This window comes from Ranitomeya variabilis, chromosome 2 (assembly GCF_051348905.1).
Source record: "Ranitomeya variabilis isolate aRanVar5 chromosome 2, aRanVar5.hap1, whole genome shotgun sequence".
Classification (NCBI taxonomy): Eukaryota; Metazoa; Chordata; class Amphibia; order Anura; family Dendrobatidae; genus Ranitomeya; species Ranitomeya variabilis.
This window is the reverse complement of record NC_135233.1, coordinates 421753753-421770200: the sequence shown is the minus strand read 5'-3', so window position 1 is coordinate 421770200 and position 16448 is coordinate 421753753. Positions and strand designations below refer to the sequence as shown.

Sequence of the window (16448 nt, the reverse complement as noted above, 5' to 3'; positions counted from 1 at the left end):
TTGAATCTATGCCACGAAGAATTGAGGCAGTTCTGAAGGCAAAAGGGGTCCAACCCGTTACTAGCATGGTGTACCTAATAAAGTGGCCAGTGAGTGTATATGCTTGTTGATAATAATATCAACATCTGTGTTGTATTGCACTTTGTTCTTTTACAGCATAAATATAATGCACATTTAATAGCAATATATATTCTTAAGCACATCTTACATACTTATTATCATGCACACTTCACTGTAATACGCACTAAATGTATTAGCGATTCTGTTCTCTTTTTGCTTTATTCCTTAATTATTGCTCCTGGGTGTACATAATAATGTTTGCAATCTGCACCTATCGGTGAGCTGTTATTATTTCGGCTTTAGACTTGCAGACATGTATGTTACTCTATGCTGCTGCAGCGGGTACATTTTCCATTATGCGCCAGACCGCTCACACGCGCATGCGCTCCATGCCTGGCAGGAAGTCCTCGTATCTTCGGCTTCAGTGATCCGGGAGCGCATGTCCGTGACGTCATCAGGGGATTTCCCCTTGACGTGCGCTCCCCGGTGAATGCTGGGGATTGAGAATCACTTCCTGCGGGGGTTGTGGTGCGCCTGCGCACATTAGAGACGCCGGTTTATGGGCGCTATTATAAAATGCCAAGTTTTGGGAAACTTTTTTATTCCCTCTTTGAGAAAGCAACGCGAAACGCGCGTCAGGGGGTATCCACAGTCCCAGGCACCGGTCACCGCACTATGGGTAAGAAACCTTGCACCTGATATGCACTACAATTAGGCCATGTGCACACGTTCAGTATTTTTCGCGTTTTTTTCGCGTTTTTTCGCTATAAAAACGTGATAAAAACGCGAAAAAAACTGTAACATATGCCTCCCATTATTTTCAGTGTATTCCGCATTTTTTGTGCAAATGTAGCCTTTTTTTCCGTGAAAAAATCGCATCGCGGAAAAAAAAGCAACATGTTCATTAAAATGCAGAATTGCAGGGGATTCCGCACACCTAGGAGTGCATTGATCTGCTTACTTCCCGCACGGGGCTGTGCACACCATGCGGGAAGTAAGCAGATTATGTGCGGTTGGTACCCAGGGTGGAGGAGAGGAGACTCTCCTCCACGGACTGGGCAGCATATAATTGGTCAAAAAAAAAAGAATTAAAATAAAAAATAGTCCTATACTCACCTTCGATGTCCCCCGCAGTGTTCCCGCCTCCCAGGTGCATGCTGCCGCTTCGGTTTCTATAGCTGGTGTGCGGTGAAGGACCTGCGATGACGTCACGGTCTTGTGATTGGTCGAGACCGGTCATGTGACCGCTCACGTGACCGCGACGTCATGGAAGGTCCTGAACCACACCGGCATCTATAGGAACGGACGCCTGCAGGTGAGTATAACCATTTTTTTTTTATTTTTTTTTTTAAACATTCTATCTTTTACTATAGATGCTGCATAGGCAGCATCTATAGTAAAAAGATGGTCACACTTGTCAAACGCTATGTTTGACAAGTGTGACCAACCTGTCAGTCAGTTTTCCAAGCGATGCTACAGATCGCTTGGAAAACTTTAGCATTCTGCAAGCTAATTACGCTTGCAGAATGCTAAAAAAACGCAAAAAAAACGCAAAAAAAAAAATGCGGATTTCATGCAGAAAATTTCCGGTTTTCTTCAGGAAATTTCTGCAAGAAATCCGGACGTGTGCACATACCCTTAGGTCTGTGCTTATCTGCATGGAGGACACTTGTCCACAATGAAATCAGTACTATACTATTTTGCATATTATACCATTGTGTGCTAATTTTGGTGCTTATTTATACATGTACACCATGGTGATATATACATTTGTGTGTCTGTGATTAGGATGTTCTTGTACTAGGGTCTCCTTTCTTCCATACACGTATTTTTGTACTATATTGTAATTTTTTTAAAATAATTTTTTTGTAATAAAATACTGATTTTAAAATAATTTTGTATTAGAAATCCATTTCTTCTTTGAGTATTAAGCATCCGGAGTATACGTTATTGTCCGAATATATACATGGGTAGAGCTAAATATCTTTCTACAACTACACATGGGGTGTGTGGGATCCATGTTATTTCTGTAGGTGTGTTTTCAATACTGCTCCTATGTACAGTAATATAACTACTATAATACTGCCCCCTATGTACAGGAATATAACTACTATAATACTGCCCCTATGTACAGGAATATAACTACTATAATACTGCCCCTATGTACAGGAATATAACTACTATAATACTGCTCCTATGTACAAGAATATAACTATTATAATACTGCTCCTATGTACAAGAATATAACTACTATAATACTGCTCCTATGTACAAGAATATAACTACTATAATACTGCTCCTATGTACAAGAATATAACTACTATAATACTGCTCCTATGTACAAGAATATAACTAATATAATACTGCCCCTATGTACAAGAATATAACTACTATAATACTGCCCCCTATGTACAGGAATATAACTACTATAATACTGCCCCTATGTACAGGAATATAACTACTATAATACTGCTCCTATGTACAAGAATATAACTATTATAATACTGCTCCTATGTACAAGAATATAACTACTATAATACTGCTCCTATGTACAAGAATATAACTACTATAATACTGCTCCTATGTACAAGAATATAACTACTATAATACTGCTCCTATGTACAAGAATATAACTAATATAATACTGCCCCTATGTACAAGAATATAACTACTATAATACTGCTCCTATGTACAAGAATATAACTACTATAATACTGCCCCTATGTACAAGAATATAACTACTATAATACTGCCCCTATGTACAAGAATATAACTACTATAATACTGCTCCTATGTACAAGAATATAACTAATATAATACTGCCCCTATGTACAGGAATATAACTACTATAATATTGTCGCTGTGATACTTTTTGCTGTGATACTCGTGTCTCTTCCACAGCTAGAGCGACCCACTAAGCAGATGCGGGAGGCGGAGGAGAGACTGAAGGCCATTCCTCAGTTCTGTTTTCCGGACGCCCGGGACTGGGGGCCGGTGTCGGAGTACAGCAGGTCGGTGGGGCCCCTGCGGTGCTCTGCGGTTCTGTATTCGAGTCTCATCCTTTTTATCTTGTGTCTAACTTCTTTCATGGTTTTATTTGTTTTTCTGACTTCTGTTGCAGCGAGACGTTCTCCTTCATGCTGACGGGTGAAGATGGCAGCAGGCGGTTTGGGTACTGTCGGCGACTACTTGTAAGTACCAAATATTTTCTCTTTTCTTCCCTGTTGATGTGAAATAAAAATCTCAATACTGGAGATTGCAGATATGTCAGAACCTCTGAGGCCTGGTAGCATAGAAGGTTGGATACTTGTCCTGAGCTGCAGCTTTCACAGCTGAGGGTTTGTTACAATATGGTTCAGTGTAAAATAATAAAAAATAAAAATGTTTTAGAAGCTGCAGACTGCAGCACAAATCTCCAGACTCTACAGCTGGTGAGCAGTAGGGGTGTCCAGCCTCAGACTGTAAATGGTTAACCTGTGAGACCCCCCGATCCTCCTTGTAGTCTGTACAGGACCCCTTACCATGGTCCTCCGCTCTGTAATTGGAGGAATACTCCCAGCAGTGTTATTACAGTCTCCCTGGTGACCGCTGTCCTGGATCCTGCGAGTTGTGCTGCCCTATTGTGCAATCACATCTTTATTTACCTTAACAGCTTTTGTTTGGTGCACGGCGCCACCCGCAGGAATGTGCACAGAGAGCAAACACGTCCAACCGCAGGGAGCGCAGCACACGATGGGGGGAGTAGTGCTGTGTACCACGGGACAGCACTAGATACACCGCTCTGCAGACAGTATCACACAGGGGGGATTAGATACACGGCTCAGCAGACAGTATCACACAGGAGAGGATTAGATACATGGCTCAGCAGTCAGTATCACACAGGAGAGGATTAGATACACGGTTTAGCAGACAGTATTACACAGGAGAAGATTAGATAGACGGCTCAGCAGATAGTATCACACAGAGGAGGATTAGATACACGACTCAGCAGACAGTATCACACAGGAGAGGATTATATACACCACTTAGCAGACAGTATCACACAGGAGAGGATTAGATACACGGCTCAGCCAACAGTATCACACAGGGGAGGATTAGATACACGGCTCAGCAGACAGTATCACACAGGAGAGGATTAGATACATGGCTCAGCAGTCAGTATCACACAGGATAGGATTAGATACACGGCTCAGCAGACAGTATCACACAGGAGAGGATTATATACACCACTTAGCAGACAGTATCACACAGGAGAGGATTAGATACATGGCTCAGCAGTCAGTATCACACAGGATAGGATTAGATACACGGCTCAGCAGACAGTATCACACAGGAGAGGATTATATACACCACTTAGCAGACAGTATCACACAGGAGAGGATTAGATACACGGCTCAGCAGACAGTATCACACAGGAGAGGATTAGATACATGGCTCAGCAGTCAGTATCACACAGGATAGGATTAGATACACGGCTCAGCAGACAGTATCACACAGGAGAGGATTAGATACACGGCTCAGCAGACAGTATCACACAGGGGAGGATTAGATACACGGCTCAGCAGACAGTGTCACACAGGGGAGGATTAGATACACGGCTCAGCAGACAGTATCACACAGGAGAGGATTAGATACACCACTCAGCAGACAGTATCACACAGGAGAAGATTAGATACACGGCTCAGCAGACAGTATCACACAGGGGAGGATTAGATACACGGCTCAGCAGACAGTATCACACAGGAGAGGATTAGATACACGGCTCAGCAGATTACAGCTCTATGCTTCTGTTTTGTATGAACCCCAGTTATTTTCCATTATGGTGTCTTGTGAGAGGTCGCTCTGCAGACATTGGGGGTGTTCATGTGACACCGTGGGGTCTCGTTGTTTTTCAGCACTCCTCATCTCCGTTTTTCTGCAGATTGATGGCATCGCTGTGTGATAAATAAGGTTATTCCAGATTCCACTTATAAATGTTCTTTCTTCAGCAGATTTTATAATATTTGTGTTTCCGTCTCCTGGAGATGAATGTTCTTGCTTCTTTTGTACCAAATTAGTGATTTCAGCTCAATCCGGTCCTGCATGGACACTGCTGGTGGGGGGCAGTAGAGTTCTGTAAGACGGGTCCGTACAAGAATCTAAACCTTCTTGCGCTTTTTCACAGGAGCACAATCCTTATTTCCAAGTCCCAGTTCACTTCTCCAATATCTTATCCAGTGTAGGAATGATGAGTCCTTTTCCCTTTTTTTGTTAACATTGGGGTCAGGTAACAGTTTTCATGTTCCCATCACCATCTACCTTCCAAAATGGAAGAGGATGTGCCAGAACAGTGCAGATTGAGACCACCCATGAGGAAGCACTAAGGGCTTGTCCGTGCAGCCCAAGTATGAAGAATGAGATGAGACAGCCAGCAGTAGATTTACACTTCCCCTATTAGAGATGAGACAACTAGCAGCAGATTTAGACTTCTTGTTTTAGAGATTAGACAGTCAGCAGTAGATTTAGACTTCCCCTATTAGTGATGAGACAGCTCATTGCTGCTTTGGACCATCCATAAGAAATGGAGATGGATTATTTCACTCTAGGTCCATATGACCCACAAGAAATAGAAGAAAGCCAGCTAGGAGCCTATTTGGACAGTCCATGAGGGCTTGAGATGAGCCAGCCAACAGCAGGTTTAGACAGTCCATGAGGGTTGGAGATGAGCCAGTAGCAGGTTTAGACTGCCCATGAGGGTTGGAGATGATCCAGCCAATAGCAGGTTTAGACCGCCCATGAGGGCTTGAGATGAGCCAGCCGATAGCATGTTTATACCGTCCATGAGGGCTTGAGATGAGCCAACCGACAGCAGGTTTAGACTGCCCATGAGGGCTTGAGATGAGCCAGCCGATAGCAGGTATAGATTGTCCATGAGGGCTTGAGATGAGCTAGTAGCAGGTTTAGACCACCCATGAGGGCTTGAGATGAGCCAGCCGATAGCAGGTTTAGACTGCCCATGAGGGCTTGAGAAGAGCCAGTAGCAGGTTTAGACAGTCCATGAGGAATGAGGATATGCCGTGTTTAGCTACGGATTGCCTGATGGGTGGACTAAACCTGCACTGGGCTGGCACAACCTCCGCACCAAATGTCATGCTGCATTTCCTTGTGTGCTTTTATTTTTGCATTGGGAATATAGGACAACTCCTGTAGTAACATTTTATTTTCCCTGTTGGACACATACAATGATGAGGGTATTCTTTATTTCCCATGATGCTTCATTTCTGCTTTCTGACCCCGTCCTGGGTGAAGCTGAGCTGTCGCCTGCAGCCTTTATAGGGAAATGAAATCAGACAAAGAAATGGAGTCTGACATCTAGGGACAAGGGGGGAAAATAGGTTTCATGGATATAACCACAGCCGGGTGCATGCGTGAAGACCGTACCGTAACCCGGGGGGCGTTATGATGCACTGGCTCCTTTCCTTTCACTTTCAATCATTGTGATAATTTATTTTCTGATACATAACATGATCTTGGCTGCGGTCACTTTCCCAGCTGAACTCTGAGCCGTGAGTTGTATCGTTTTCTTAAAACTGATGGAACAAGGGTTTTCTGAGGGGCTATCACTAGGCTGTAGACTGTAACTGGGTGTCATTGCTGGACGGCGGCCAACAGCCAATAAGAAGGAGAATTCTCTGCTCTCCGCCTGTATATTTATAGGAAATCTACATTTCTGAGATTGTACATCAAGAGAAATCACATCGCAGTCAGCAAAATAAAGGAAACTTTATGCGCTGAGTGTGGACACGTAGTGAGGGGCAATGTGGCTCGATGCCACCACGAGAACTGTGCACTGGCCTGTGGCTACTCACAGAGCGCCTCCTACAGATGTAGTCATTACTCCCATCATCCTGACACAGAATCCCTCCCCAGCCCTGCACCGCAGCACAAGAAATGCTCTACGTGGTCACGTAGCCTCTGAGCATTGTCCTTGCCTCACTTTTCACTGCAGATTCTTGTAACGTGTGACCGGGCCATGGTTATCGGAAACGTGGATCTGGTGAATCCTCAGGACTGGATGTTATTCAGTTGTCACCGTAGTTTACAACATAATAGAGATCCAGCTACACAAATGCCGGCCAAACACGTAGGACTAGAAGTGGTCACCACAATGTCGGATTGTTTCCGCAAGTCGAACTGGAAATGGAAAATGACAGAGCCGAAAGTGGGATCCGATTGCGCCTTATATGCTTTGCTTCAGCCGACCGGCTGAGAATAGTCACTGTCACACAGTTATTGGTCGTTAATGATACAATCCTTAAAATGGTGATCAGCCGAAATGGTCCACATTGGCCAGTGCTTATGTTATTGATTATGGGTGAGATTCGTTCTAAGAGTCCTCGAAAGCTTCTTGGTCCTTGAGCGTGAACTTATAGGAGGGATTCGGCTGCTTTCTTGGGAACACTCGGCTGCAGTTCTTTAGATCATTGGAGGGGTGACTGTAACTTTAGGTTGGGAATCACACGAGGACTCGTAACCATTGCTCACACTTCTCACTCTACACACTTCATTGTGTAAGTCTCCGCCATTCTGGGGTTTCATGTTCAGCGTGCAATCTGTGGGGAACAGGGACGCTCCATGGGGAGCAGTTATTCATCCAGACGAGGGGAGTCTCCGGGCCTGAGGTCACAAATCGCATCGTGAAAGGCCCAAAGATTGCAGCATTGGGATTAGAGCAGCTTGTGCTTCACATTCACTTCTTATTGTATTGGCAATCTCAGTGATTACTCATAGATCACTATGGAGACTAACATAGTAAGACACAAACACAGGCCGGAATAATGCCATTACGGGGGTCAGGATCCGGATCATTTACATTGCCTCATTATTGGTAATCTAATTATTGGAGAATTCATGATATGACTGCCGTGCTATCTGTATGTGGAGGTGACAAGAGCAAGAGTAAAATGCTGAGGACACGGCCTGACGTTTAGACTGGACTCGCTAATGGCGGTGATTGATCCAGATGTCATATAGAAAAGAGGGGAAGATTCAACCTGCAAACAAACACATCCTGCGCCTGCAGCCTAATAGTTTCCAAAAAATTGTCATCCTTTCTTGCTTCTTTCCTTCCCTCACCTCATTGTTATGACCTGGTGGCCTAAGAGCAGCATGAGGCGTACTCTGGAGAAGGTGGTACATGTACTGACCGCAGACCCTGAACTTAACACCGCAACTAGAAGTAGCCGTGGAATGTACCTACAGTGGTGTTCAAAAGTCCTGCATAGGCATAGGATAAATTGATTTTTCAAGTTTTAAATGTTTTCTGTTCAATATCTTTGATGCTAATATGACATATTATATATGGTTTTGTTCAGAATACAATTTTGCATTCTCTCCTTGTAATATTTTTAGCTTTTGAAGCAGTTTTGCCTGAAATTATTGCAACAAGGCCCGAAAGAAGCCATTGATGACAGCCATGCAAAGACAAAGGCGAAAACTGTGGGCATTGAAATATTTAAAATGGAGGAAGGAGGAGTGGGAAAAAGTGCTATTTAGTGATGAAAGCTATGTGAGAAGGTTCCCACATGAAGAGTACAAGCCAGAGTGTTTGAGCTTCTCTGTGAAACATCCAATGAAAGTAATGGTCTGGGGCTGTATGGTAGCCAATGGTGTTGGAAGGCTTCTTATTGTGGAGGGTATGGTTAATGCAAAAAAATGCATAGACATCCTTAATAAGAAAATGCTGCCTTCTGCTCAACACCTGTTTTCAGGGGATTATACCTTCTAGGATGATAATGCTCCTTGTCACAGAGCTAAGACAGTAACGGAATGGAAAATAAAGAACAAAGTGGCTACTATTGACTGGTCAGCTCAGTCCCCGGACCTCAATCCAATTGAAAATTTGTGGCACAAGGTATCATTAGAGATATCTAGAAAACAGCCAAGGACCAAGAGTGAGTTGATTAAGGCTCTGATACATGCCTGGAACCACATCATCACTCGTGAACATCTGCAGAAGCTTGTTCACTCAATGCCACAGAGATGCAAGCTGGTGCTCAAGAGCAAAGGCTGGCCAATAAAGTATTAGAAGCTAAAGATGCACTAAAAAAGCCCTTTTCAGGACCCTGAATTAAATAAAAAATAATAAATCTTAAAAAGTAAAATTTAAGTCTGTGTGAACTTGCATTGGAAGTTAATGATCTTAGAAGCCTGTTCACCATTCTACACACTGTACTGGTGTAGGTATGGTTACGCTGTAAAAATAATTATCAAAAATGCGCATACCATAACAATTTATACACTTGGGACATTCAAAAATGAGTATGGCATACAATGAGGGATTACAAAAACATATATGTTCCACCAGTTTCACTGTAGAGATGCAGACGTATGAAACATATAGTTTTCTTCACGCCTATGCAGGACTTTTGAACACCACTGTATCACTCCCTAGACATCTCGACACAGCCGGAGGACTAATTACCCCTAGAGATAGAAAAGGGAAAACTATCTTGCCTCAGAGAAAATCCCCAAAGGATAGACAGCCCCCCACAAATATTGACTGTGAGAGGAGAGGGAAAAAACATACACAGACTGAAATCAGAATTTAGCAAAGGAGGCCACTTCTAGCTAAATAGAAAGGATAGGACAGAGTACTATGCGGTCAGTATTAAAACACTAGAAAATATCCACCACAGAAAATACAAAATCTCCACAGCTAACTAAAGATATGGAGGGTATATCTGCATCTCCAGAGATACCAGCTTGGCTAAACAAATCCTTATACAGACCAAGCTGGACAAGACAAAAACATGGAAAAGAACTGAACAATAAGGCCACAGCATGTGGACAGCAAAAATCAAGGCCAGAACTTATCTTTGTTGAAATGAACAGCAAAGCAGGAGAGACCAGGCAGGGATGAGAATCCTCCAGGAACAATGGACAACTGGCACTGACTAAAGGGTCAAGCAAGACTAAATAGCCCAGTCAGAATTGCAAAAAGTGAACACACCTGATAAATGCTGCGATCCAGAGACAGCAGTGCTACCACTTATAACCACCGGAGGGAGCCCAAGAGCAGAATTCACAACAGTACCCCCCCCCCCCTTGAGGAGGGGTCACCGAACCCTCACCAGAGCCCCCAGGCCGATCCGTACGAGCCAAATGAAAGGCACGAACCAAATCCTCAGCATGAGCATCGGAGGCAACAACCCAAGAATTATCCTCCTGGCCATAACCCTTCCATTTGACAAGATACTGAAGCTTCCGCCTCGAAAAACGAGAATCCAAAATCTTCTCAACCACATACTCCAACTCCCCATCAATCAACACCGGGGCAGGAGGATTAACAGGGGGAACAACGGGCACCACATATTTCCGCAACAAAGATCTATGAAAAACATTATGGATGGAAAAAGAGGCTGGAAGGGCCAAACGAAAAGACACTGGATTGATAATCTCAGAAATCCTATAAGGGCCAATAAACCGAGGCTTAAACTTAGGGGAAGAAACCTTCATAGGAACATGACGGGAAGATAACCAGACCAATTCCCCAACCCGAAGCCGGGAACCAACACACCGACGACGGTTAGCAAAACGCTGAGCCCCCTCCTGAGACAACACCAAATTGTCAACAACATGAGCCCAAATTTGCTGCAACCTGTCAACCACAGAGTCCACCCCAGGACAATCAGAAGGCTCAACCTGCCCCGAAGAAAAACTAGGATGAAAACCAGAGTTACAAAAGAAGGGTGAAACCAAGGTAGCAGAACTAGCCCGATTATTAAGGGCAAACTCGGCCAATGGCAAGAAAGCCACCCAATCATCCTGATCAGCAGACACAAAGCATCTCAAATAAGTTTCCAAAGTCTGATTAGTTCACTCGGTTTGGCCATTTGTCTGAGGATGAAATGCGGAAGAAAAAGACAAATCAATGCCCAGCCTAGCACAAAAGGCCCGCCAAAACCTAGAAACAAACTTGGAACCTCTATCGGACACAATATTCTCCGGAATGCCATGCAAACGAACCACATGCTGAAAAAACAACGGAACCAAATCAGAAGAGGAAGGCAACTTAGGCAAAGGTACCAAATGAACCATCTTAGAAAACCACCCAGATAACCGACATCCTCTGGGAAACCGGAAGATCCGAAATAAAATCCATAGAAATATGCGTCCAAGGCCTCTCAGGGACCGGCAAAGGCAAAAGCAACCCACTAGCGCGGGAACAGCAAGGCTTGGCCCGCGCACAAGTCCCACAGGACTGCACAAAAGAACGCACATCCCGTGACAAAGAAGGCCACCAAAAGGACCTACCAACCAAATCTCTGGTACCAAAAATCCCAGGATGACCAGCCAACACAGAACAATGAACCTCCGAAATCACTTTACTAGTCCATCTGTCAGGAACAAACAGTTTCCCCACTGGACAGCGGTCAAGTTTATCAGCCTGAAACTCCTGAAGAACCCGTCGCAAATCAGGGGAGATGGCAGAAAGAATCACCCCTTCCTTCAGAATGCCGACCGGCTCAAGGACCCCAGGAGAATCAGGCAAAAAGCTCCTAGAGAGGGCATCAGCCTTAATATTCTTAGAACCCGGAAGATACGAGACCACAAAATCAAAACGGGAGAAAAACAGGGACCATCGGGCCTGTCTAGGATTCAGCCGTTTGGCAGACTCGAGGTAAATCAGATTCTTATGATCGGTCAAGACCACAATACGGTGCTTGGCCCCCTCAAGCCAATGTCGCCACTCCTCAAATGCCCACTTCATAGCCAACAACTCACGATTGCCGACATCATAATTGCGTTCCGCAGGCGAAAACTTTCGAGAAAAGAAGGCACACGGTTTCATCAAGGAACCATCAGAATTCCTGTGAGACAAATCGGCCCCTGCCCCAATCTCAGAAGCGTCAACCTCAACCTGAAAAGGAAAAGAAACATCCGGCTGACGCAACACAGGGGCAGAAGTAAATCGGCGTTTAAGCTCCTGAAAGGCAGAAACAGCCGCAGAGGACCAATTCGTCACATCAGCGCCTTTCTTCGTCAAATCGGTCAGGGGTTTAACCACACTGGAGAAATTGGCAATGAAACGGCGATAAAAATTAGCATAGCCCACAAATTTCTGAAGGCTCTTCACGGATGTGGGCTGGATCCAATCATGAATGGCCTGAACCTTAACCAGATCCATTTCTATAGATGAGAGAGAAAAAATTAAGCCCAAAAAAGAAATCTTCTGTACTCCAAAGAGGCACTTAGACCCCTTCACAAACAAGGCATTATCACGAAGGATCTGAAATACCATCCTGACTTGTTTCACATGAGACTCCCAGTCATCTGAAAAAATCAAAATATCATCCAAATATACAATCATGAATTTATCAAGATAATTCCGAAATATATCATGCATGAAGGACTGAAACACAGATGGAGCATTAGAGAGTCCGAATGGCATCACAAGGTATTCAAAATGGCCTTCGGGCGTATTAAACGCAGTTTTCCATTCGTCACCCTGCTTAATACGAACAAGATTATATGCCCCTCGAAGGTCAATCTTAGTAAACCACCTAGCCCCCTTAATCCTAGCAAACAGATCAGAAAGCAAAGGCAAAGGGTATTGGAATTTGACAGTGATCTTAGGGTACCGTTACACAAAACGATTTACCAACGATAACGACCAGCGATACGACCTGGCCGTGATCGTTGGTAAGTCGTTGTGTGGTCGCTGGAGAGCTATCACACAGACGGCTCTCCAGCGACCAACGATGCCGAAGTCCCCGGGTAACCAGGGTAAACATCGGGTTACTAAGCGCAGGGCCGCGCTTAGTAACCCGATGTTTACCCTGGTTACCAGCGTAAACGTAAAATGAAAAAAAACACATACTCACATTCCGGTGCCTGCGTCCGCTTCCCTGCACTCCTTCTGCATCCTGTGTAAGCGCCGGCCAAAGCAGAGCGGTGACGTCACCGCTGTGCTGTGCTTTCACTTTACGGCCGGCGCTCACAGTCAGTGCAGGGAAGCAGACGGCCAGGGACCTGACGGACACCGGAATGTAAGTATGTACTGTTTTTTTTTTTTTACATTTACGATGGTAACCAGGGTAAACATCGGGTTACTAAGCGCGGCCCTGCGCTTAGTAACCCGATGTTTACCCTGGTTACAAGCGAACGCATCGCTGGATCGGTGTCACACACACCGATGACAGCGGGAGATCCAGCGACGAAATAAAGTTTCAAACGATCTGCTACGACGTACGATTCTCAGCGGGGTCCCTGATCGCCGCTGCGTGTCAGACACAGCGGTATCGTATGGATATCGCTGGAACGTCACGTATCGTGCCGTCGTAGCGATCAAAGTGCCAATGTGAGACGGTACCCTTATTCAAGAGGTGATAATCAATACAGGGTCTCAAGGAGCCATCTTTTTTGGCAACAAAAAAAAAACCTGCTCCCAATGGTGAAGAAGATGGCCGAATATGCCCCTTCTCCAAGGACTCCTTAACATAGCTCCGCATGGCGGTATGTTCTGGCACAGACAGGTTGAAAAGTCGGCCCTTAGGGAACTTACAGCCTGGAATCAAGTCAATAGCACAATCACAGTCCCTATGCGGTGGAAGGGAACTGGACTTGGGCTCATTGAATACATCCTGGAAATCTGACAAAAACTCAGGAATTTCAGAAGAGGGGGAGGAGGCAATTGACATCAAAGGAACGTCACCATGACCCCCCTGACAACCCCAACTAGTCACAGACCTAGATTTCCAATCTAATACCGGATTATGCACCTGTAACCATGGGAAACCCAGCACAATAGCATCATGCAAATTATGCAACACCAGAAAACGACAATCTTCCTGATGGGCTGGCGCCATGCACATGGTCACCTGTGTCCAAAACTGAGGTTTATTTTTAGCCAACGGTGTAGCATCAATGCCCCTCAAAGGAGTAGGACTCTGCAAAGGCTGCAAGGTGAAACCACAACGTCTGGCAAATTCTAAGTCCATTAAGTTTAGAGCGGCGCCTGAATCCACAAATGCCATGACAGAAAATGACGATAATGAGCAGATCAGGGTCACAGATAACAGAAATTTAGGTTGTACAGTACTGATGGTAACAGAACTAGCGATTCTCTTGGTACGCTTAGGGCAATCAGAAATAACATGAGCAGAATCGCCGCAGTAAAAACACAACCTATTCTGACGTCTGAATCCTTGTCGTTCAGCTCTAGACACAATCCTATCACACTGCATAGGCTCAGGACTCCGCTCGGAAGACAATGCCATAGTGTGCACAACTCTGCGCTCGCGCAAGCGCCGATCAATCTGAATGGCCAGAGACATAGAATCACTCAGACCAGCAGGCGTGGAGAACCCCACCATAACATCTTTAACGGATTCAGAAAGACCCTTTCTGAAAATTGCCGCCAAGGCATCCTCATTTCATTTAGTCAGTACAGACCATTTTCTAAATTTCTGGCAATATGATTCTGCCGCTTCTTGACCCTGACACAGGGCCAACAAGGTCTTCTCAGCATGATCCACTGAATTAGGTTCATCATACAATAACCCAAGCGCCTGAAAAAAGGTGTCTACATTAAGCAACGCCGGATTCCCAGGTTCCAGGGCAAATGCCCAATCCTGGGGGTCACCACGCAGCAGAGATATAACAATTTTAACCTGCTGGATGGGATCACCAGAGGAACGGGGTTTCAGAGCAAAAAACAGTTTACAGTTATTTTTAAAGCTCAAAAATGTGGACCTGTCCCCAAAAAACAAATCAGGAGTTGGAATTCCAGGCTCTAAAATCGGAGTCTGAACGATATAATCGGAAATACCCTGTACTCTAGCAGCAAGTTGATCCACACGAGAAGCCAATCCCTGAATATCCATACCAGCACCGAACTCCTGAGCCACCCAGAGGTAAAGAGAGAAAAAAAAACACAACAGACTACAGAAAAAAAAATGGCTCAGCACTTTCCTTCCCTTCTTCTGAGATGCGGTTAACTCATTGTTGGCCAGTTGTACTGTTATGATCTGGTGGCCTAAGAGCAGCATGAGACGTACTCTGGAGAAGGTGGTACCTGTACTGACCGCAGACCCTGAACTTAACACCGCAACTAGAAGTAGCCGTGGAATGTACCTATCACTCCCTAGACATCTCGACACAGCCGGAGGACTAATTACCCCTAGAGATAGAAAAGGGAAAACTATCTTGCCTCAGAGAAAATCCCCAAAGGATAGACAGCCCCCCACAAATATTGACTGTGAGAGGAGAGGGAAAAAACATACACAGACTGAAATCAGAATTTCGCAAAGGAGGCCACTTCTAGCTAAATAGAAAGGATAGGACAGAGTACTATGCAGTCAGTATTAAAACACTAGAAAATATCCACCACAGAAAATACAAAATCTCCACAGCTAACTAAAGATATGGAGGGTATATCTGCATCTCCAGAGATACCAGCTTGGCTAAACAAATCCTTATACAGACCAAGCTGGACAAGACAAAAACATGGAAAAGAACTGAACAATAAGGCCACAGCATGTGGACAGCAAAAATCAAGGCCAGAACTTATCTTTGTTGAAATGAACAGCAAAGCAGGAGAGACCAGGCAGGGATGAGAATCCTCCAGGAACAATGGACAACTGGCACTGACTAAAGGGTCAAGCAAGACTAAATAGCCCAGTCAGAATTGCAAAAAGTGAACACACCTGATAAATGCTGCGATCCAGAGACAGCAGTGCTACCACTTATAACCACCGGAGGGAGCCCAAGAGCAGAATTCACAACACCTCATTCCCCCTTTCCTTTACTCATTCCCCCTTCGCTTGCTCTCTCTCCTTCCTCCTCGACTGTTTGTTCCCCATTCCCCATCCTCCTCCACTCCTTCCTCCCTTTGCTCGATCACCTATTCCTCTTCTGCCACTCGTTTCCCTCTTCCTGCTCCGGCACTCATTTTCCCCTTCCTCCTCCTCTGCTCAATCCCACTTCTTCCTCCCTCCTCTCTGCTTTTTCCCCCTTCTTCCTCCTCCTTCGTTCATTCCTCCGCTCATTCCCCCTTCTCCTCCCCTCATTCCTCCCTCCTCGTCCAATCAATTCCCCCTTCCTCCTCCAACATTCAATTCCCTCATTCCCATTCTTCCTCCTCACATTCCCCCTTCTTCTCTGCTCATTCTCCCCTTCTACCTCCTCCTCACATTCCCCCTTATCCTCCACTCATTCCCCCTTATCCTCCACTCATTCCTTCCTCCTCCTCCCCTTATTCCCCTTCTCATTACCCCTTCTCCCCTGCTTATTCCCCCTTCTTCCTCCTCACATTTCCCCTTATCCTCCACTCATTCCTCCCTCCTCCTCCCGTGCTTATTCCCCTTTCTCCCCTTCCATCTCCTCCCCTCATTCTCCCTTCTCCC

General features: G+C 45.1%; 1 protein-coding gene across 9 annotated transcripts in view; it reads left to right on the top strand.

Moving 5' to 3' along the window:
• Window positions 1-16448, top strand: part of DENND2B (DENN domain containing 2B) — a 325270-nt gene that overhangs the window by 253775 nt on the left and 55047 nt on the right. For all 9 annotated transcript variants that reach the window (XM_077286630.1, XM_077286626.1, XM_077286625.1 and 6 more), the window contains 2 exons: window positions 2962-3071; window positions 3182-3251. In XM_077286630.1, coding sequence (XP_077142745.1) covers window positions 2962-3071; window positions 3182-3251 — 180 coding nt within the window. The remainder of the gene's footprint in view (window positions 1-2961; window positions 3072-3181; window positions 3252-16448) is intronic.